General features: G+C 38.0%; 1 protein-coding gene across 4 annotated transcripts in view; it reads right to left on the reverse strand.

Annotated features, from left to right (window-relative positions):
* EFR3A (EFR3 homolog A) overlaps positions 1-22,290 on the reverse strand; it is a 77,959-nt gene extending 55,669 nt beyond the window's left edge. For 2 of the 4 annotated variants that reach the window (XM_021542362.3, XM_077782008.1), the window contains exons 1-2: positions 22,215-22,289; positions 17,799-17,851 (exon numbers count right to left, since the gene is read on the reverse strand). In XM_021542362.3, coding sequence (XP_021398037.1) covers positions 17,799-17,808 — 10 coding nt within the window. In that variant the 5' untranslated portion in view covers positions 17,809-17,851; positions 22,215-22,289. Of the gene's footprint in view, positions 1-17,798; positions 17,852-17,975; positions 18,183-22,214 lie in introns of those variants that run through there. The other 2 variants (XM_021542365.3, XM_021542363.3) reach the window with 2 other exon arrangements.
* Between the last annotated feature and the right edge of the window lie 1,449 nt (positions 22,291-23,739).

The raw sequence follows: 23,739 nt of genomic DNA on the forward strand, positions 1-23,739 counted from the left end.
GAAATCTATTTTAAAGGCACCCATATAAATCAATATAAACCATAATATACAAAACATGCTCTGCCTTCCTTATCCCTTATCTTTCCTTTTACTGGGCATCACTGAAATGACAGTCACTTGAAGCAGAGACATGAGGTTTTTTGATCACATTTCTACTCTACTACTAAACCATATAGTCAGAACAATGCACATAACTTCAATTTTATTAATTTTAAAAGTCAAACTGCCTGCTTTAAAAAGGCAACAAACCTGAAAAGAAATGTTTGGTCCTTTTTCTAGCACTAAGAACTACTAGAACTTTGGAGTTAAGTCAAAACTCAGCACAAAGGAAAAAAGTTTTTAGGTATTTGTCCAATATCTGGTATTGGTATATCCAATCTGTTTCTAGGTATCTGCTTATCAGGGTAGACTTACTCCTTTGTTTTTAAAAGTTTTTGACAAATCAGTTTTTAAATGTTTTAGTGGGCATCTTATCAGATTAACTAATTGGTCAAGCCTCAGATCAACACCAAAGCAGCTCTAAAAGTCACTGAGTTAACAATTAGACACTCAATAATAATGCATCAAGCATACATGCAGATCCTGTCTTTCCAGTTGCAACACCTGAAGAATTCAGAGTAGCTAAATACCTTACAAATGTCTTATTCAAGATCTCCATTTACATACTCAGAAAAATCTTTTAACACTGTTAAAAACAGTAAAAAATGCAAACAATAAAGGGTATCTTGGCAGAAAATTTTGATGATTACAATTTCTCTGCAAAAGCATCAAGACTTGTATTTCTGTACTTAAGATACCTACATAATCTTTGTAGCTTTTAAACATACTTATTGGAACATATGGAGGTTCATAACAAGGATTTCACTGGCTGTAATTTCACTTAATTTTAATTACAAGACTCTACAGGAGTAGACATTCTCCCTCAAATACAACTGTTTTCTGATACTATTGTCTCTTGGACAAAAAATGTATTCTGCTTATACTTCGATAACTTAATTATTGCCACTTATTTAATCAAAACAATTATCTAAGATAGGTCTATGATTTTAAAACTGTGCATTAACTCCAAATTCTCCCCAATGGACTTGAATTCTGCCCAGCTTATGAATTAAGAGTCCTGTACCACCAGTAACATCAATACTGACTTATGACTTCAATACACAATAATGATAACAAAAAGTACTTAACAACAAACAAGAATATTGAGAATTTTTGTGTTAAACAATGCTTTGTTACTACTGTCAATTTAATTGTATCACTGCTGCTGATGTCTTACTCATGGAGGTCTAACAAATGTAAAAATCTACATTTACATAAAAGCTGTAGGTATTAAGTAGATAAAATCTAAATTATTTAATATGCTGGAAAATGTAGGTAGGAAAGGAGGTGAAAATCCTATTTGATTTAAAATAGAAATAATTTTTGCAGTTCTACATAAATATTCTATTGAGAACAATTATATTCAACATCTTAGAAGTAAGTAAAATCATAATAAGAAAGGAGTATTGTATTAGTGTCTTGCATACCATTCTGTATTGGGAAATTCAAGTAAGACCATCAAAATCCACCAAAACCATGAAATATTGCTAAATATTTCTTGAGGCAGGTATGCAACTCTGCAGCGCTCTTTGGCTCAGCACTCTATGTATCTCTTGTTCCTACTTGGTTTCTACCTTATGGTTGACCATTAACTTTGGTCCACAGTAAACAGTGTGTTTGATTACTACTAAATACAGCAAAATATTCCAACAATAACTGTATCATACAACAACGTAAAACATAAAAAGAGCAGAAAAACATTCTAAAATACTGCAAGACAAGCAATTAAAAATACTTTTTAGTATTACTTTCTCCCTCTTTAAGTGACAGAAGAAGAAAGTCTTTGCAAAGAACTTCAATTTAAATCTTAAAATGGTGTTTCAAACCTGCGTTAATTACATAAATTTAACATAAAATCTGGATCCAGTTACTTCTTGGAGATGGATAAAAAAGATCAGATAACAGTACCAACTCGTTCTGGCAGCCTTACAAGATGGTTTCACTTAATGGAAACATAATACTGCTCTATTGAAATACTGCTCTCCAAATTTATGGAACATAGTGAATTTTGACACCAAAAACAGGCCTAACAGTAAGTATGCATAAGATTTGAAATTTCCTCCTCATCTTGGATTTCGGTAGTATCTTTACATTACTATGTATTTAATTATGTAATTGTTTACATGGAAAAAAACCCATTAACTTGTCAAAAAATTCTTCATCATCAAAGTATAAACTTAAAACTAAGACGTTAATGCTATCAAAAGAACTTCTTACATTAAACAGAACATTCAAGTACAAGAAAATGAGATTTAATCTGCCAAAATTTTCAGCCTCCAAGGAGAACACGATCAGAAGCAAAACTGACAGGCACTCCAAACAACACAAAAACAAATGACAACCAAAAGCAAAAACCAGAATAGTTAACAGTCACGACACAGATTTTGTGGGAAAACTAGTAATCATTGCTGAGTTATATCACTCTGAGATAACCATGAAAGATTAAAAAAAAAATTAGGAATAGGTTTACAGAATGTATTAATATATTAAAAAAAAACAACAACAACAAAACAAAAAAAATAAAATCCCCAAAAGATCAAGTCAACAAACTACATTAAAAGTAACCCATAAAATTTAGGAACATTTTACTACATAGACCAAAAAGATGAATCTTGTCAAAGATGCATAGAAGCTGAGCAACTGAAAATGGATTCCCTACTTCTTGGATACCAATTTAAATCAGATAAAAATTTATTTGGATAAACAAATTCATTTCACATAAATAAACTGCTTCACAGGTCTACAGAACACAGGTAAAAAAACCAAAACAGTTCCATTTTATGCAGGTTTATTGAGGAAGAATCCTATGACAATTCCTTTTTAGTGTCAGACAAAATTTAAATTTTAATGGCCTCCCTCTTGCACACATCTTTACATCATTTTATGCAAGTAAATATAAAGGTTAAAGCAATATCTACAGAGAATTCTGCACTGTAACATGAAAGTTAATGTATAAGGTTTAAAAAATACTGTTTGCTTGTCCAATAGCAGGATTTTTATCAAGTTCAAACATGTACATTTCTGCTAAAGAAGTCCTATCATCTGCATTTTTCATGTTATAACTCTACACATTTACCAGCTGCACAGGTACTTCTTTTTACACATATTTACACAAGAGCAATAAGACAGCCCCCGCCAGCAGAAAATGGTAATTTCACCTACCCAAACACATACACGGCCTCGGTTCAAAAGCAGAATTATAATCATAGGCTTTTTCTTGCTCAACAGTTGGAACCTGCACATAGTGCCTCATCCTGGATATGGATTCACTCTAAGGGAACTGACTCCTGTCCCAGAAATTTGCTCTCTCACACTCCCATAGCTGCAAGGGCTCTGCAACACTGTAAGCTTATCTGATCAGCTCAGTGACATCTGCATAAAGCCACCAAACACGTGAAAAACTTCAGTATCAAATTCTGTTAACAAGGCCAGACACAGGAAAAGAGAAAAGAATAAAAGATATATTGCTAATGTGTGATTCACACACATTCCTCCAATGAAACTGCAGACAGTTTCATTGCTTCCATTTGCCTGGAACACACAGCTCATCATTTCTCTGACCAAAATCAAAAAATGTGTATCGTTTCAGGAAAAACTATCTTCAGACAGCTGCCACGTATCACTGCAGAGTGATAAATATTTTAACAAAACCTACTTGCTTAGTCCTCCTGCAGAACAGACAGCAAGAAATGTATTTAAGGCAGACTACTGGCAAAAAAGACATTTTTAAACAGAAATGTTTATGTCTAAAATTAAAGAAACAATCTAAAAATAATGAAATTAACATTATCTCTAATAATACTTCCTAGTTTAGGAAGCAAGGGTTACAGGATTTAAATCATTAACATGATTATGATCCATTAGGTAGAAAATCAATTTTCAGTTAAGCAATTCTGAAGTTACTTTCCAGCTTCCAATTAATTCTCAGCATTTTACTGTTTCACTTCCTGTACTATATCCACTTGGGATACACAAATACAGGATTTTCATAAAGACATTTTTATAAACCCTGGAAATTATAAGTACTGTTTTTAATAAAAATACAGCTAATAATTTTCAGTACATAAAAATTCCATATCAATTCAACACTTAAGAGATCAATACCAATAAACTCAGAGAAAGCATTGAGCTGCACAGAAAAGTGTCCCCACATAGTTTACTACAAGAAACCCTACGTTGTAAATTAGAAAAACTGTATTAAAATAAAGCTGTATTTCAAAAATAGTGTGTCTGAATATTTAAATTATATCTTACTCATATAAAATTTCAGGAAAACAAAAGTTTCAAGGTGGTTTAAATATAAAAGACTAAGTTTTGCCAATTGAGTTTAAAACTGCCACATTTTCTTCTATCAAAACCTAGGAAAAATAAACCATCTGTTTTATCTAATGCTGGTATTTCTTCCACATTTTTGTCATGTCTAATATTGCTGTCAACTGTTTACATTGTATTAATAACCAGAAGTAAGATTTCATGTTCACTCACTGAATATTTTTATTATGTCCCAAGCTTGGATGTGGTCAGCACTAACATTATTTGCAATCAGCCAAGCTTTTTTTAAAAAATCATATTCTATCAAAAAATGGTGTAATTAACATAGAAGTTTCAATCGACAGAAAATGCATGTTTTGCTAATATCAAGTAACGCAGCAATATTTAAATTGTATTTGGTTGCTTAATGTACTTAAATACAACCATGTAAAAATTTATTTGACTGTAATACATTAAACTTTCATTTACTTATTTTTCTGTATCTGAGATGAGAAATATAAATAAAATAAATTTCTTTCAAATAGCCTGATGAAAGTGCATAAAATAACACTTTAACCATAACCACTTATTATACCAGGTTATTTCTGAACTGTTAATATCAGTTGATGTGTTTAATTCAGGACTAAAATGACTTTCAAGGGTATTCTCATTCCACTATGAGATCAGACATTTTATAACAAGAAAATTATTCCAGCCATATAAGGGAATTAATTAAAAATATTCTTCAACCTGCTATAAAAAGAGCAACTGCTATAAGGGCACGCTGATCAGCATTGCAATGTCCCTGGAACGCCCTCCCAGAGGGCACGGTGGGCTCATCATTTACACAGGATGAAGCCTCATCCCCTCACCCAAAGCCAGCTGATTTCTAAGGGGCTGCTTTCCAGCCTCTCTCCACCAAAATGCACCCAAGAAAATGTCCAACATGCTGATGAAATTTTTGTCTTAAGAACAGGATAGTCATCTGGTGATGTGAACTTTTGGCCCCCATGACAGCAAACCCTCAGTAACACCTAATGGGGAAAATTCCATCCATAACTAGGTTTGACAATTTTATACTTATTTTTAAAAATATTTTGGTGCTCAGTTTATTTGAGACAAATGAAAACAGCATGTAAAAAAAACAGCTTCCTGCTTAAAATTTCTCACAGTAAGCTAAAAAGTTCAAGTTAATTCTGGTGTGATATGACTTCAAGAGTTCTTCTAAACTGGAATCATATAATCATTAAGGTTGGGAAAAGACCTCTAAGATTATGAAATTCAACCATCAACACAGCACCAACACCATATTCATCATTAAACCATGTCCTGAAGTGCCATGTCCATGTGTTTTTTGAACACTTCCAGGGATGGTGACTCCATCACTCCCTTGGGCAGCCTATCCCAGTGCCTAACCACCTTTTATGTGAAGATTACTTTCTTAATATCCAATCTAAACCTCCCCTGGTGCAACTTCAGGCTATTTCCTCTTGTCCTGTCTCTTGCTGCCTGGGAACCCACCTGAGTACAGCCTCCTGTCAGGCAGTTGTAGTGGTAAGGCTTCCCCAGAGCCTCTTTTTCTCCAGCCTGAACAGCCCCAGTTCACTCAAGTGCAACTCAGACTTGTGCTCCAGACCCTTTACCAGCTCTGCTGTTCTCTGAACACACTCCAGCCTCTCATTGTCTTTCTTGCAGTGAGGGGCCCAGAACTGGGCACATCTCAAAGGTGTGGCCTCAGCAGTGCTGAGCACAGGGGGAGATTCGGTGCCCTGGTCCTGCTGATGACACTTGCTGATACAGACCAGGTGCCACTGACCTTCTTGGCCACCTGGCCACACACTGGCCCATGTTCAGCCACTATTGACCAACACTCACAGGTCCTTTTCTGACAGCTTTCTAGCCACTCTTCTCCAAACCTGTAGCATTGCATACTGGAACCAGCATGGAGAGATGCACATTTTGCTATGGTGAAAGGCATGTAAAAATAATTTGAATATAAAATTTTTATAAAAGTAAGAAATGACAATGCACTTTAAGTTACTAATATGAAGTAGGAAAAAAACCCAGGCTAGTAAAATAATGCTCACCACCAAGCTTCTTCAATGAAATATTTTATTCAGAACCAGCGGTAATTAGAACAAATCTTCCAGGAAGATACTCTCTTTGGGATGGATAGTGTGTTTTGCAGACTTGCAATCCATTAAGAGGAAGTTTTCCATTACATCACGTTTTCCAGTTGCATTCCTTAGGTTCCACCACTGGCAGTGTTTCTATACTATCTCTCCTTTCTCCCACCTTTGCTGGTTTCACATAGTAACTTTGCTTTACTTGCTCATTTCTGCTCTCCTCAACATGGTCTCTTCCTTTCCTGCTTTGAGATAGTACTGTCACTCTCTTATGTTTAGTATAACATTAATATTACCTAAAACTAATCTGGTTCCAGTGGAAGAAGCTCTATGATATGTTTTGCTTCTAAATTCCTGTCCTTATTTATATTCCTACTAAGCCGGCCAATGTAATTTACTTCCCTGACTTCTATCACTGAAGCAATACAAAAAAGAGACTTTAGGAGACAAGAAAGGCACATTTACATAAATCTCCTTGAACCCTCTTCCTCACAGCTGGCACTGATAGGGAATATTTCCCCTGTTCAGGGAAAAAAAAATGAGGCAAAGTCCATCTTTCATTCCTGCTTTCAGTATTTGGTTAGCAGTTAGGAAATGAGTTCTAGGTGATAAATCCAGTGGATGGAAAAAAAACCCCACAGAGTCTTTGTTTAATTGGACCTTTATTTCTAAAGAAATACTGATTTCATAACAAGGTGTTCCATAAATCAGTGAAAAATGTGATGTAAATAAACAACTGGACTAAAGGAGAGAGAGTGAAAGAAAGGCTCATCGTGCTTTGTGTGCTCTCTGAAGACATCAGGCAAAGAGCAGAGCATGGAGCAGACTCCTGACCTGACAAAACACCCACTGTGCACATCCAGTAACACACTGAGCCCGCAGGACATTCGTTACCTACTATTAAATTCTGAATAAAAGAAGTAAAGAATGATAGGCATTATCACAGTGACCTCATTCTACTCCTACTGTTTAACACACTTATCTCTGCTTGTCCAAATGCCTGGCTCCTCCCAGCATCCATGGAATGGAAAATCCCCAGCACAGTGATGATCCTGGCACAGAGGCAGCCTCTGAGTTCCAGACAATTCTGCTCAAAGCCTGCCCCAAGCTATTCTCTTACCCAGATGAGTCATTTTCAGAATTCTGCATCCTTGAACACTTTCCAGGTGCAGAAGACAGTTGGAGGTGACAGAGAAGAGTACTGTAAATGTCATGTGTGCTCAAAGGCCAAGCCACCTAACTTAATTAACACTCCACTGAGAAGAGGGGCTGCAACACCTGCACCTCTCCTACCACCTTGCTCCCACTTTGTGGCAGATTAGGGAGAAACAGATCTAACACAGAAGACCAGAAGAGGCTGGTGCACCTCTGGACTGAGACAGATACTGAAGGAGAGGAAAGGCACTACACAAGGCATGGCTGAAAGGTAACAGGCCAAGCAGCAACACTTAGCCTATCTCCATGGGGGTCAGAGGTGAGTAAGAAGCCATTCTAGAGGGCTGCCAGAGGCAAAACTATTCCAAAAGGGTCACTGTCTGCCTCAGGAGCCTTCAAACCATACTTCTGATCAGCAGGTTGGCCAACTACTGGTAGAAATATATATACTTGTCTAAAAGGCTCAGTACTTTGGTGACTAAATCCAGGCTACAGAATGCCACCCAGATGTTTGATCTGGTTATACCTTTTCTTCTCAGTTCCAACCCCAGGCAGCACAGCAGACTGCTGACAGGGACTTTCTTTGTGCCTTCCTGCCCGTGCCCAGTTAGCTGTAAAATTTCTAGTCTAGATGTTCCACAATTCCCCCTCCACTGCATTTCCTCATACTACTGGACACAGACCTCTTTCCCAGCAATGAAAAGAGTTATTTTAACACTTACTTTTCGTTTCTGTTTTGCTACAGGAACTCATGTGGATTAAGCTATTGCCTTTACAGTAATACCCCCTTGTATACGTGAGGATGAGAGGGGAATCAATGGGAAGCTGGACAGGAGCACAGATTTAGATACAACTCTAGGAGGTACAATGAATGGAACCTTTAATTTCTCAAGCTTAGGGCAGCAGCACATAGGGATTACTTGGCATCTCAGAACAGTCACTCAAATACCATGAACAGTTCTGCTTTTCAGCAGTTGTTTTAATTCCAGGGTCAGCATCCCAAAAGTAACTGGAAAGGCTCCTGACACAGAGGACAGCTGCCAAGATGCCTAAAGTATTATCTTCTTGGTCAACTGAAATCTGCATTACAGAGTAGTGTCTTCTGCTTTAGAAACTGCTGCTTCCTGCTTCCCTGCAACAAGAAACTGATAGAAAATTGTCACACACTCTCTACTTTTAGAATTTTATTAAGATTTTGTCAATACTATACATCTTTATTATTTGAAGTGAGCTATAAGGATGGCACTGATAAACTATCACCTGCCCTACAGACAACACATCCACTTCAAACCAATGAACTGGTCAGCCAGGGCCCAGGGATTCAATTCTTTGAGGGAAAGCACCTGAAGCTTTGCACATTGAAAAACTTGAATGTAAAGCCACATGAAGAATTCTTCCATTTCCTTAAGATGATGCAGTTTGCTTTCTTAATCCAATCCACAGGGAAGGAACACAGCTGTAATGGTAAGAACTCCCAGAATCTTATGCTGCTGCCAATCTTTTTCCTGAGAAAAAAGGATGCTCAGAATGTTGCATCACCTCCTCATCGCAGGTGTCCTATGACTGCAGTACATAGGCCGGGGGGATGTAATTCTCCACTCCTGCCCAACAGTGCTTTGCAGCTCACCTGCCCAAACACACAGGGCTGAAACACAACAGGGGAGTAGGCATCACACTGCCACTTGAAAAACAAGGCACAAGAATGTTTTTGTGAGTGAAACATGCATGTATGTCATGATTCAAAGTCCTGATGATGAGGAAGCAAAGGTTCACAGGCCTTCTCTTTGGAACCCTCAAAGCTAATGGAGAAGGTAAGCTTAGCTCAGGAGACTAGATTTTAACTAGTCCAACATAAACCACCGACCTGTTCATAGGACATGTAAGACTGTGTTGTTCTATAGATCTTTCCTCTATTAAAACATCCCAAATACCAACATAACCATAGCCAGAGCTTCAAAAACAAGTTTTACATTCATCTGAGAAAATCCAGTTACAAGGTTCTAAGATTTTGGAAAATATTTCCTAATTAAAAGAATTTAAAATGTTCTGTTCACAAGTAGCTCGAAACCACACTGCATACATTCTATTTCCTGCACACATACACAATGTACACAGAAAGTAACATAAGAGTGGATGAAAGTGTTTCTGTGACTCTAGAATCATACTGTGATATTTTCACTGAGAAAACAGTGCAGCAATTCTGCTGAGGCACATACACAGAGCTCAAAATATGACAAAGCATCTGTTCCTGTTCAGTACCAAAAGTGTTTAAACTGTATTGACATTAATGAAAAATAAAACGCTAAACAAAAATGTTATAATGTTACTTTTAAAAACAGTCACAGAGGATACTTAGGCTTCAGAACTCAAATTCTTGTTTAAATATCACCAATCTTCAATTAAGTGCTCTGCTTGTTTCTATTCCTAGCTTGATTTTCCCAGAAAGAATTTACAAAATGAGGTAGTGCAATTTGGACATGGAAATGTACATGTCCATTAAAATAAAAAGAACATTAAAAGAATATGGAATCAAAAATTTGAAAAAAAATCTCTTCACAAATTATCAAGAACAAGTCCTTGGAGCTGCCAATACACTCCATTTTACATGTCTCCCTTTCTCGGCAAACAGTTTTACCTCGTTCATTCTGTCCTCACAGAAGAGCAGCTGTTGAACAAACCAGCAAACAGAAGTATATGCAGCACAGTTTTAAACATAGATATGAGAGATGTAAGTTTCACTGAAAAAAAAACCCTCCTTCTAGGTCAATATGAATTACAAAATATTCTCATGGTTGTCATCTTTTCCATTAGCTCTAAAGAGTACTTCATCTTGAATTTGGGTTTCCCCCAAGAACTGAAATGCAGCTCTTCTCCCAGGCAGTGGGATATAAGGTTAGAACATATCCCTGTCTAGAACCACATATCCCAGCTTATTAAAATGCAAATTCTTCCCTCCTGTAATGTCTAATGAGTTACACAGGACCACAGACACAGTGGATTTGCTCTTCTGGGCACTTCCAGTACCTACAGACTGTGCATGTCCCTTTTCTACCACAACTTCTGTTTCTCACCTAACTGAAGTGGCCAGTCTAGCAGATGGCCAGTGTAGGAGACAGACAGCTTCCTGTCTATACACAAAGAAGTCATTTTATAAATACACCTTGTTAATCAGTAAATCTTGAGTGTCTCAGCTTTCTGTACAAACCAGACAGGACATCTGTGGGCACAAAGGCTCACTGGTTTCTGCAGCAATCCAGCAGTTCTTGCCCACAACCAGCACTTCTAACCACACTGCAATTCCAACATCAGACTCAATTTGTAAAAATTATGTTTTGTCAGTTCTGAGGAACTTCAAGGTCACGTCCAAACCAATGTCAGTAATGAATCAGAAACTCATTTAATAGAAAAACCACAAGCACATAGAAAGTCTTGAAAACAGCCTGCACAGCATATATTACGAGACAAGAGAACTCTGTTAGCTGAATCATGTCAGACACAGATCAATTATAACTATTCATATTTTATTATATATAAAGTTCATCACTAGTGTATTACCATCCTAAAGTCCTTTTCTAATTACTACACAGTTACATTCTAGTCTAACGAACACAGGAAATTTTTTTTTAATAGCATAAATTATTGAGTATTTGTTAGTGCACTTCTAACAAAATATCCATGAAGCATTATCTTCACCAATTTCAAAGCATGAACAGCTCTACAAAAGTATCAGGAAGGAGCACTGATTTAGCATAATTATATAGCTTAGTGTTAGATTGGAATTCCTTTCTCATTCCCTTACTAAGGAATGAGTAAGTATTCTCAAACTACAATTAAAGACTCAGGGTGCCCATTTCCAGACAAAGTACAGACTGTTGTCAACAAAATACTGTAACAGGTCCAAGTGCAATTTAGAATCACAACTGTGCTCTTCTTGAAAAGTGAAAGGACTGAGACCTTTAACACACCTCAAGCACGACATGAGTTACACAAGCACCAAGTATTTTTGAATTCTTGGTGTCTGCAAGTCATTAGACAAGGCATCATAGAATTGTAGAATATTCTGACTACAAAGGGTTGCAATAAAGATCAAATCCAACTCCTGGCCCTGCACAGGGCAGCCCTAAGAATCACACTGTGTGCCTGAGAGCATTGTCCAAATTCTTCCTGGACTCTCAGCAGACTTGGAAGAGTTTCATTCACCGACCTACCCTACCCTCTTATTAATTTCTGTCTAATTCCTGCATTAATTAATCCTGAATAATGTAACTTTCTAGAAATGAAACAGCATTCTTCAAAAGCCAAGAGTGAAGTACACAGTTCATTTTCATCTTCAGCAATCCACAAGAAACGTGATTCCCTAGAGAGCTACTGAGGTTCATAAGGGCCAACAGTGGAAAGGAAAGTCCATACATCAAGGAAAGGGAAACACAAAACACTTTTAAAAGGAGTTCACCCTGGCTTTTCCAGAGACATGCATTTAATCACATAATGGAAATCTTACCCCCACTCCTAAAAATCAATTTTGCTTTGTTGCCATGCACAAAAAAATAGGACACTTGCATGCACAAACAGCATGAGCCTTCTTACCCTTTTTCCCCATGATTCAGAAATCAATAGCAAACAAGGCTGCACATGAAGCTTAATTGACTGATAGCTGCAAAGCGATTTCTGTAAATAACAATGACAGCCATATCGTAATAAAGCCCCCAAAAGTTACTAAGCTACATTTTAGTATTTGGGGAAATGTCCATGTACAGTTTGAAAGGACACAAAGGCTTTGATGGGCACTGAATGAAACTCATCTCTAAAGAATTTAATTTTTTATGTTAGATGCCCAGATTGTGCATACAGAAGTAACAACAACTGAAAAAATAAATTCTTCAGGTTTTAACAAGGAATGGATAAAACACCATTGTTCATTTCTTGGCTATATTGAAGTGTGTTCCAAAATAAATGGAAGAAATGGAAGGGTGAGTGATGATAATGATATCACTTTGTGATATTGTCTTATTATGAGTAGTTTTGACTCTCTATGGAACTGCTCCTCAACATTAACTTTCCCAAACGGGGCTAGGATGATGTGTACATAGAAATGACAGCTAACAGAAAACAATAAAAGGAACACCTGCTCCAAATTAACAAGTATTAAAGAAACCATGAATATTCATTAAATGAGGAAGCATCAGTTTGGTGGCAGACAAAGTTGTTTAAGGTACCAGGAGTTAAATAAACAGATGCACAAAGAGCTACAGTTTTCCAGCTGCAAGTTCCTGTTTTGTTTCTTTTCTTAGCTTAATCAAGGATACATTTGGAGAAGTTACTACTTTTTCAATGTAGAAAAGACAGTCACCTAAAAATCAGCTGAAAAAACCTGTAGATGTTTTTTTGTATTGAATTAATTTCTTGCATATTATGCAAAGAATCTATTACATATTCTGCAAACATACCATTATATTAGTCACAGACATTCTGAAATACAGTTATTTCCCTTTTCTGGCCTAGTCCTAGCACATGGCAAACTGCCAAAGGAAGCCCAAAACCATGACCTTCCCCTGGCAGCTGCTTTCCAAGTTCCTGTGGTCCCTTAGGTTAGTAGTTGAAAAGGACATGATACCAGGCTTCTGATGTGTCTCATCCTAAAATACCAGAATCAAGCAGCAAACAAAAATTTCAGACACCCTCTGATGTAATTCTTCTGTAATAGTCAATATGAAAATGCTACAGAATGATAATCTATTGTCAATAATGCTGTCATAAAATTAAGAGGGTTTCTCCTGCCTACAAAATTACAAAAAGTGCTTTATTAAGTAGCAGGTCCCATTGTAAAGTGTGAATTCTACATGAGAAACATATTCCAGATGAGGAAAAAAGTATGCTGGATGGAAAGAGTGGAGACAGTAATAAATGAGAACTATGGCTTGATTTTCACTAAAAACATTAGAAAGCTTAGTCCTCGAAATATTTATTTAGGAACACATCTCCAACCACTGGTATTTCAGAATTTTATTTCACAGGGCATCTTCCCTTCCCATTACCAATCTTGTTAATACTTACTTATTATACATATGCAATAAAAACTAAAATCACAAAACACAAATAAATTATATTCCCAAAATTGTTGGGAGGGGAGAAACCAAAATGAGGAATTTATCTGCCTCTTAAAATATGTTGAAAATGTTAAATGCCAGTTAAGAATTCACTCATTTCAAATTCCTTTTCAAGTGCTGCTTTCCCTCCTACACTTGGAAAGAAAACTCCATGCATATAAAAAATTATAATTTCAAAAGTTTGTTGGGTATTTTTGGGCTTGAGGGAGGAGTGGGTCATTTATTTGTTCTAAGACCATGAAGTAACACAAGGAAAGAAGTAGCATGCATGAATACAGACATTAACAAGCACTACTCAGTTGTTCCAGCTCCTGTTTGTTTTCACTTTGCACAAAGCAGGGAAGCCACCAGCGTGCTCCACCTGCTGTCAGAGGAGCTGCCTCTGCACAGACAAGGGGCAAAAAGCCACACAGTCTTTGAGAAGCCAAGGAAACAAAGTATTATGTAATTTCATGAGCATGCTTTGAGTCATTCTGAAGTAACCAAAACTGCCTCTTCACTGCTATCAAGAACAGGCCAAATAGAATATTTTCCACATAACTAATATATGTACCTCTTAAATCAGAATGGTCTGACAAATATCTGACAGAAGAGTGTGGGAGGTGTTAATATTACTACATTTCACAGCCATAAATCAAAGGAAGAATGTGGGAACATTATGTTTGGCAAAATCCTTATTTTTGTTTATTTGTTCTCTTAATTTATATGTTAAGAGTCAGCCATAAGAACTGTTATCAGTTAAAAACAATTTAACTAACAATTATTATTAAGAAAACCTTGAAAACCAAAGATACAGTTATGTTAATGGTATAAGTCAAAGGAGAGAAGAATAAGGTACGAAAAAGTTAAAATATTCACATACAGAGCTACCAGAAGTAAAATACATTTTTATAGTCAACAGGTGCTCTCACCTGTGCCTTATATAATTCTTCTAGTTCAAGCAATTTAATTTTAGTATAAAAGCTGCCTTTTAAGTTAAACATTTCACTGAAGTCAGGTTATATATCCAGCAAGTAGGTTAGCTGTTTCTAAAAAAGTAAAACCTCATTTTCTATCAAACTGTGTTTCAAACATCTGATTAAGTGTGAATATCCAGTACATAATGTTCAAAAAGAGAGTCTTCAACAAATATTTTTATATGACTTAGCTATCACTTTTTCTCCACAGCAGAAGCATTTTTAACAATCCAAATGCAGCCAACAAAAAAAACCACCAAAACTACCCATGCTCCATAACAGAAGTATGAAATTATCTGCACAAATTATTCAACAGGGAAACTGAGAGCACACGAGGCAAGTGAGAAACATACAGCCTCTATTGCAGAGACTATCTGGTTATAAGTTCTTTGGCTTCACTTCTAAATAAAAGCACTATTTAACCTTTTACTCCACAGTTTCTTTGTGATTTAGCACACCTTAAACAGTTACTAAAACAGCTGTGGTTCAAAGCTAGTCCTACTCTACTCAATCAGAAATGAGAAAACACATTCGCTTCCTCAACATTTCAGAATTTGCATTTCAGCTTCAGCTGAAGCAACCATCCATGTCAGTAACCATTTGCATCAATATCCATGCTATTTGCACAAGAAAAACTTGTACCATAAAGTTAAACAAGTCCAGGGAAAAGCTACACCTTGGCAAGGTTGATCCAAGTGCTGCAGCAATGATAGAGCACCACACCTCCACTGCAGATGTCAACACAAATGCCATGTCATGGCTGGTCAAAGCCAAGCATTTTTACTTCTCAAGGTAAAGAGAGGAGACTGAAAATTTTCTATTTTGGCTCCTACAATGGCACTGAGACTAAAATCATAACACTTTTAGTACTCAATGCAGCACTAAATCCCCACATTCCTAAGTAGACTTGCTAAGCAGAAACATCAATAGAAAACGTGATAATCCAAATATGCAAAGAACAATTCAGGCAGAGCCCTGCAGCCATAGCTGAGCTGAGGTTGAAAGAGAAAAGTATCCATCACCTCTGGCTAATGAACTTTGTTCATCACTCCCCCTCTCAGTACTGCAGCCCAATTCTGACTAATGAATACTTTTCTGCAGTTAACATTAAAGAAATTAAAAAACATATTGTCCTGTCAATGTTTCACTCACAGTAACTTCAACACTGACCTCTAAAGCATCACCAGGTACAGCTGAATTCCCCAGAAAGACTAATTAAGCTTTTATTCAGTCTTTATGTATTACAAGTTATCTGGATCTCTCATGATATTCCAGAACACTGCCTTTAGACCTATGCATTCATTCAACTACTGTATAAAGTGCGGGAGGGATAAAACTACCACCAGGAACTGCTACACAGACCCAGGAAACAAAGCAGGGCAATAGTGGATAAGGCAGTTGGTCAGTATGACCCAAGAACTCCATCAAAATTTCCTGTTACCTAGATATTGTTTTTCTACTTAATTTGTAAAGAACTCATTGTAACATGACAGAAAAGATTTTTGGAAAATATCTCACCATAACAGCCTTTTGTTTAGGAATAAGTTTTATTCCTAAAGACAGTGAATGCACTTCTTGATGTGTGGGATGAATGTGAAAATAAAATAAAATAAAAACAACACACAAAATCCCCTGACCTTTAGAAACAACTGAGATTTTTTAGATTTCAAGGACAAATAACTTTAAGATTTCAAAGTAATACTGTAGCAGCAGCCTGTTTCATCAATATGCTCTGAAAAGAATGCTATGGAACCTTTAGAGAAGCCTGAATTAGCAGGCAGAAGATTTCCTTTCCACATGCAACAGAGTTGAATTCCTGAAGGGTCTATCTCCATTGATTAGAAGTACAACCAGCCACAAAAGGACGCTTGCATGCCTTAAAATCCCATTCTACATCTTCATTGCCATCACTTTTAAAAGTAAAATATTATGAAAATTCTTCACAAGAACTGCAATGCACCCATCTGTTAGGTTCCCTTTCCTTCACCCAGGCAATGAGTTACACTCATTAATACAGGCAATGATAAATAAATGGCTGTTTAGTTCTGAGTGTTTTGCACAGATAGACACTGCAATCAGCTCTTCTGGTCTACTTTAACTCCCATCTGACTGCAGTAATGCAAAATCTACATGCATTGATATGAATGACCACAAATATAAGCACATCTGGTTTAAATGAAAAAAAAACCTTACTTTTCCAGTTTAACTGGTTAAAAAAATTCCACTTCACGTGACAGGTGTGACACATCATACTTACAGTAAGGTATTTTACATGACCAGGGTTCAAATGACACAACACAGAACTACTGCAAGGCATTTCTAGTGCCCACAGACACAGCTTATTACAAATCACAGCACAGAACAAATGCTCAAAGACTTCCTCATGAAATTAAGCATCCATGAAATTCACTACAAACCTATATTAGAATGCACTCAGTATGAGTGGTACTGTAACTTTTTGGATAAAACAGATTGCTTTATCCAAAGACTGGTGTTGATAATGTTACTACAGATCATGTAGAATTTTTTTCTAAATGGAAAAAATCATTAAAAATAGTTAAATTTATACTTTTCTAACACATTTTATAACAGTCCTTTGAGTTAGAGAAATTTGATACTCTTGAAGGTAAATAATTTGATTCTTAGAAACTTTTGCCTCAAAAATCTCACTTAACTTTGAATGTCAAAAATTTTAAGTCATACCACTTTTTATCCTAAATAGTGATTCTATCTTCTATAAACACTAGGTGTCATTTTCCAAAGATAGGATTACAGCTATATCAAAACACAGATTTATAATATAAATTTTTTTCAGTTTTTGAATCCAACTATTTCAGAACACAGTCTAAATCATGAAATTCAATGTTATACTGTGAAGCTGTAATCAAAAAGGCAAATGCAAAGCTCATATAAAATATATGTTACATATATGGAGATTTACAAAGGCAGAGATTAGACAGTATTAACATCTTAAAATTCTTATAAATGACAGCAAGTATCATGTTTCTTTTTCCTTTTACTTTTTTTTTTAACCCCAAAGAAAATACCTTAACAGTAAACACCCCTAAATATTGTCTTAATGTACTCAAGATAATAATACTTACTGCCAGGCATTGTTAATCAGGGATGTCTTCAATTTTGCAAAAAACATAAGAAACTATGAAGAAAACAAACAAAAAAAACAAGTCAAGACTACAGTTTAAGACAATTTACATCCAAATATGCTCAGTAACTCATGCAGAATGAGCATTCTTCAGCTCTAATACCAAAGAGGCTGTTACCACAGAAATCCAGATACCCTCTTAGCTGACCAACTAGATGTAGATTTTGCCAGTTCCTGAAATGCAGTCATCCTGTTCTTGCCTTAGATGCTGGAATAAACATTTTTCTGTTGGGTACTGTGACCTTCCCAAGTGCCACTGTTTAGGATGAGAAATCCTGAACATCTCACAGGATGATTCCACTTCAGCTCTAAACCACAGCACTTCCCTGTTAAAATGCCTGAGAGAGGTTTCTGTTCAACACTATGAAAAACAACTGAAAAACCTGTGTGGCACTTTCTAGGGCATTTTTCTCACAGTATCAGAAAAGGCAGATTTTAGATCAGAGTGCAACCTCCTATACACAATAGCTGCTCACAGGATTTTTGATGCAATTAAATATATTCATAAAATGAACTCATCTGAAGTTACAACAACAGTAGCCAAATCTACTGTTCCTTTACTTAGCACTAAAATACAAATTATTTGGAGATTTTTCTGTATTAAAGCAGTGTATTTGGCTTTTACTAATTGCCAAATGCAAACTCCACATAAATGTACTTTTCCACAAGAACAAAATCTCAGTTAATGATACTGCTTTCTTCAAAAATAAAATGATTTTTAAATAAAAGATATTCAGCTAATAATTGTATGTATACATAAACCAAAAATTTGTAATTCCATGGATGGATAACGTGCGAATAAACATTTCATTTGGTCAACATATGTTTTAATGACCACATATTAAAGCAATGCTCATAGTTGCTAAAAATAAACTTTATTCTCATATATGCATTTCAATTAAAGGTTCCAATTTGCTGACAGCAACTGGGATTAAATATAGTACTTCAAAGTAAGTTATTTAAAATATCCCATCTAATAGAAAGCTGTAGGTCCCTCTCCAAGGGCAGCATGAAAAGCAATGTAATTTGTAAAAGGAAATGTGCTGCAGGTTGTCATATCCAACAGACACATGGAGAAGCAAAATCTCTCCTTCAGAATGTAGTTACAGACTTAGCTGAAACATTACAGAAAACATATTTACTGGTATAAAAGAAAATAAAAATGCAGAGAACCTGGTGAGAGTTTCAGGGAGTCAAGTGCCAGAGACTCAAGAGTGTCTTACTGACCATCTCTGGCAATGCATTTTTCTAAAGCACAACCACTGCTGTCAGCAAAGTCAACTCACTTTTACAATACTTTTAGAAGAGTTTTCTGCAGAAATTACTAGAAAAGTTGTATCAACTAAGACATATAGAAAATACCTATTTTAAAATAATTCACTGGGTTTTTAGTCATTTTATGATCTGTAAAAGGACCAAAATTCCACATGAAGGTGGCCTGGCCTCTACATGCAGAACAGAGCACAAAATTTCCTCTCCATAAAGTCTTCCATCACCGCCTCACTTGGCCTAGGACAAAGTTTAATCCACAGATGCTGCCACCTGTTATAGCAAAACAGAACTAAACCAAGAAGCTTCCCACTGAGTCTGCTCAGCTATTTGTCACTGAGCAAAAATTTTACCTAACAAAAGAGGGAAAACCCCCCCACAGAACTTGATGAAGTAGAACATAGCTAATTAAAAGAGCTGTGGAAAATCATATGATACCATTTAGTTTCCTAGCCTAACACTTACTGTTTAACATATTCCATGTCAATTTGTGACATGTGACAGATCACCAGATGCAACTTATGGATATCAAATACTAGACACTTTTCTCCACCAAAGCAACTGACTTCTGGATATTAAGAAGGTCAACAAAATCATACCTACTTTTCTGTGCAGGACTAAAAGTTACTGTGTTTTTCCTAAGGATATAACAATAGTTCTAAATGTAATTATAATCAATGGCAAAGCTAGTGAATGTACCTTAAAAAACAGTGGAACACTTGCATGACACAAGTTCAGTTTTCTTTTGAGATGATTTTACACCATTTGGCTAGGAAACCCCATGTCAATTTATTGTTCATCAGAACAAGGATAAAAAAACAGTTTTTTCAAATTTTTTTTCCATTAACTAACCCAGGATCTGAAATTAAAGCATAATTTATGAGCACAAAAATTTCTTATTATCACAAGATTCCAGAAATGGCATTGAAAGCCAAAGAGAAAAGCAGGGATTGTTTTCCTGTATGCCCTAAAACAAATGACCTGTTTAAAACACCTAAAATGGAAAAAATTACATAACCTTGTGCTACAGGTAAAGAAAGAGAAGTCAGCACACCTGAGATTTTTTTATTTTCTTCCAATAAGCCCTCTGTTATGTTACTATGTAATACCATAAATATTTAAGTTGATTTTGAGTCTCCAAAATGAAATTGCCAGCTGGGCTTCTTTTCATTCCTCCAACTTAAGCCAAATAAAGGGAGAGGCTTAAGCACCTCTCACAGCCACACAGGCATGAACTGAAAAATTAAAAATCCACTGCACATTTACTTTTTAGATCACTCTCATATTTCCTCTTTGAAAAATTAACCAATGACTTTAGCTTTCAAAGTAGGCAAATGGCCAGTGCAATGCAAGATTAATAAATCACATGTTCATTCCTAAATATAGACTGTTAAGCTACAACTAAGATTCCCAGAACCCAAAAAAATGCAATATAAAATGGATTTACATACCACAGTGTAATTCTGGGAAAGGACCTGACTTTAATCTGAATTACCTTTCTCAGATGGAGAAGCAGTGCTATGCATGAAGCTGGATGAATTAATGAGACTATCCTGTTCTCTTACCCAAGACAGAATGCAACTACAGAAAACATTATTTGCTTTCACTTAAAAACATTACATATCTTCTAATTGTTAAAAAATTGTGTGGTAACTTTACAAGGATTACTTCCTTATGGAGCTAGGCTGGGCAGTTAAAAGTCACTGACATCAGTCACAGCTGTTTCTAACCTGTACTCTTTATAATTTAGATTTTATGATTATACTTGAATTGCCAACTCTGAGTATTTTCACACCGCCTTCAACTCACGTGTAATATAATATTTGTTCATTCTTTTCTACTGCACAAGTTTGGATTAGAAGTAGAGAGAAGTTAGTGTCTATCATGAACTGCAAACATTGGCAACATCTAAAACAGGTGTTTAATCACAAACTGCATTTTAATTACATTTTTGTAAGGTTTTTTTCCTGAATCAGAAATTAATCTCATTCTAGCAGTCTTTTTTAGACAAATATTAAAACTGTTATCAAAAGGCTTAAATAAAACCTATGGATAAGCCTTTAGGCGTATCAGTGCACTACAATCAAGATTTCAACTCCAAACTACCAATTTCCCAAAGAAATTTTACCATATGTTTAAGAACACTAACATCAAGTCTTCAGGCAAGATGAAGTTATTTGAGAAAATATTTCTAAATATTTAGAATTAATTATAAACGCTTTAGGAGGTAACTACCTATAAAATCGCAAAGCCTTGGCTGTTAACTCTCGGTTTAGCTTACCTACTCGGTTTGCCCAGCAAACATTGATGTAGCTCTGCAAAGTCTAACACCTGGGCTAGCAAACTGGGATTTGATATAGCAATTAAAACCCCTGTTTAAAGCTATAGGCTTTCCCACAAGTCCCACAACAGCATAGAGACAATGCACACCACAATGTTTTCCTCCTTGTATCTCAGCTCAAAGGACCACGGGATACCTTTCTAGATGTATCCAAAAAGAGACGCTGTACTATGGTTTCCAGTAGCAGGATTTGTGAACCCACACCTCCATGATCTAAAGCACGGCTCCGTGATGCACAGTTAATTTTAAAGACGAAGCCAAGAAAGCTCGCAGTGTCAATATGCATTGTGTTGGGTTAATATCTCGACTGATAATTGATCTCCTGTCAATGCGCATTGTGTTGGGTTAGTATCTCTCTGTCTCAAGGTCCATTTGAAGAAAGCCCGCTGAGGGAACTCCCAAAGCCACAGCCCTGCGCGGTAAAAGGGGGATCCGCTCGCTGTGCCCACAGCTCCCGTCCGGAGGGGGAGAGCCAGCCTGCCAGCCCTCCTGCCGGGACCAGCGCCCTCAGGGACCCCCGGGCCGCTGCCACAGCGGCTCCAGGCTGAGGCGATGCCCTGAGGCTTCTCCTCCCGCGCCAGCCTGGAGGCCCGAGCCTCCCGCCACTCCCTCAGCGCCCACCCCTCTGGCGCGTCCTCCTCGTTCCCCAGCGTGCAGAAGGGGAAAGAAGCGAGAGATCGCGACGAGGAGGCGACTGCGAGGGTGAACACGAGCGGCCGGAGCACTGCCCGGCTGCCCCAAACTCACCTCAGCCGCCCCTCCGGCTCGGTTTAGCAGCCGCCATCTTCACCCGCCCCCCCCCACCCCATTGCGTGCTCCGTAGCGCAGTGCACGCCGGGAGCTGTAGTTCTAGCTGGAGTCGTTCTGTCTCCTTTTCCGCCAATCTTTCCCACACAGAGAGGACGCCGAGGGGTCGCGGCGGACGAAGAAGCGCACCGACACGGCACGGAGGGACAGTCCCGGGGCATGGGGCCGGCTGAGCCCCGCCAGGCGCGGACCGGGCGGGCGGAGGCCGCCGCAGCGGACCACAACTCCCAGAGGCACTTGCGGCGTGGGCTCGCCGGCTCCTGGGGCGGCGCTCCCCGTGGCCGCCCCGCGCCGTGAGGGCGGCTCGGGGCCGCGGGCGGGCGGGGCTGCCGCTGTCCGTGGACCCGGGCTCCTCTCAGCCGTGGGCTGAGGGAAGGGAGGGGAGAGCGAGCGGTGCTGGACGCTGCCCTGAGACTGGAGTCCAAACTCACCTACACAGACCGCGATGCCAAACCCCGGTGAAAATCAGTGAAGCCCAAGGCAGCACAATCTCTTAGTCTGTTTTCCATGAAATAATGCTGCCAGCTTCCAAATCTGATGCCTCTGATGCCAGATTTTCCAGACAAGCAGGGGGAAGCGGAAGTCTTTCTAGAATCGTTCAGATTGTGAAAGACCTCCAAGATCAATGGACCCAGCCTATAACCTTGTGGAGCAGAGCATGGCACTGAGTGGCAAGTCCAGCGGTTGAACACCACCACCACCTCCCTGGGCACCCTTTCCCAATGCTTAACCACCTTTTCAGTGAAGAAAGCCTCCCTGATACCCAACTTGAACCTCCCCTGATGCAACTTAAGGCCATTTTCTCTTGTCCTGTTTCTTTTTGCCTGGAAAAAGTGACTGACCACCTCGACACAACCTACTTTCAGGCAGCTGTCGAGGACAAGAAGGTCCCCCTGACCCTGCTTTCTCCAGGATAAACACTCCGAGCTCCCTCAGCCGCTCCTTATCAGATGTGTGCTCCAGCCCCTTCCCCAGCGCTGTTGTCCTCTTCTGGACATACTGCAGCATCTCAAATGTCCATTTTTGTCATGAGGAGGCGACAACCGAACACAGGAGCTGAGGTGTGGCCTCGCCGGTGCTGAGTACAGGGCAACAGTCAGTGCTCTCACGCTATTGCTGATACAGGCCAGATGCCATCAACCTTCTTGGCCACCTGAGCAAACAGTGGCTCATGCTCACCCACTGTTGACCAGCACTCCCAGGGCCTTTTCCACCAGCATCTTTCCAGCCACTCTTCCCCGAGCCTGCAGTGCTGCATGCAGCTGTTGCATCCCAAGTGCAGCCCCTGGCACTTTGCCTTGATGAACCTCATGCATTGGTCTTGGCCCATTGATCCAGCCTATAGCCCTAAAAGCCCATTTCCAGTTGTAGTAGCTCCTTCTAAAGGAGAACATGTCAATCCATTTGAATTTATATCTTTCAGTGACTTCAGTTCTGCTTATGTTGCATCTGCTAAAAACTAGCA

This window comes from Lonchura striata, chromosome 1, assembly GCF_046129695.1.
Source record: "Lonchura striata isolate bLonStr1 chromosome 1, bLonStr1.mat, whole genome shotgun sequence".
Classification (NCBI taxonomy): domain Eukaryota; kingdom Metazoa; phylum Chordata; class Aves; order Passeriformes; family Estrildidae; genus Lonchura; species Lonchura striata.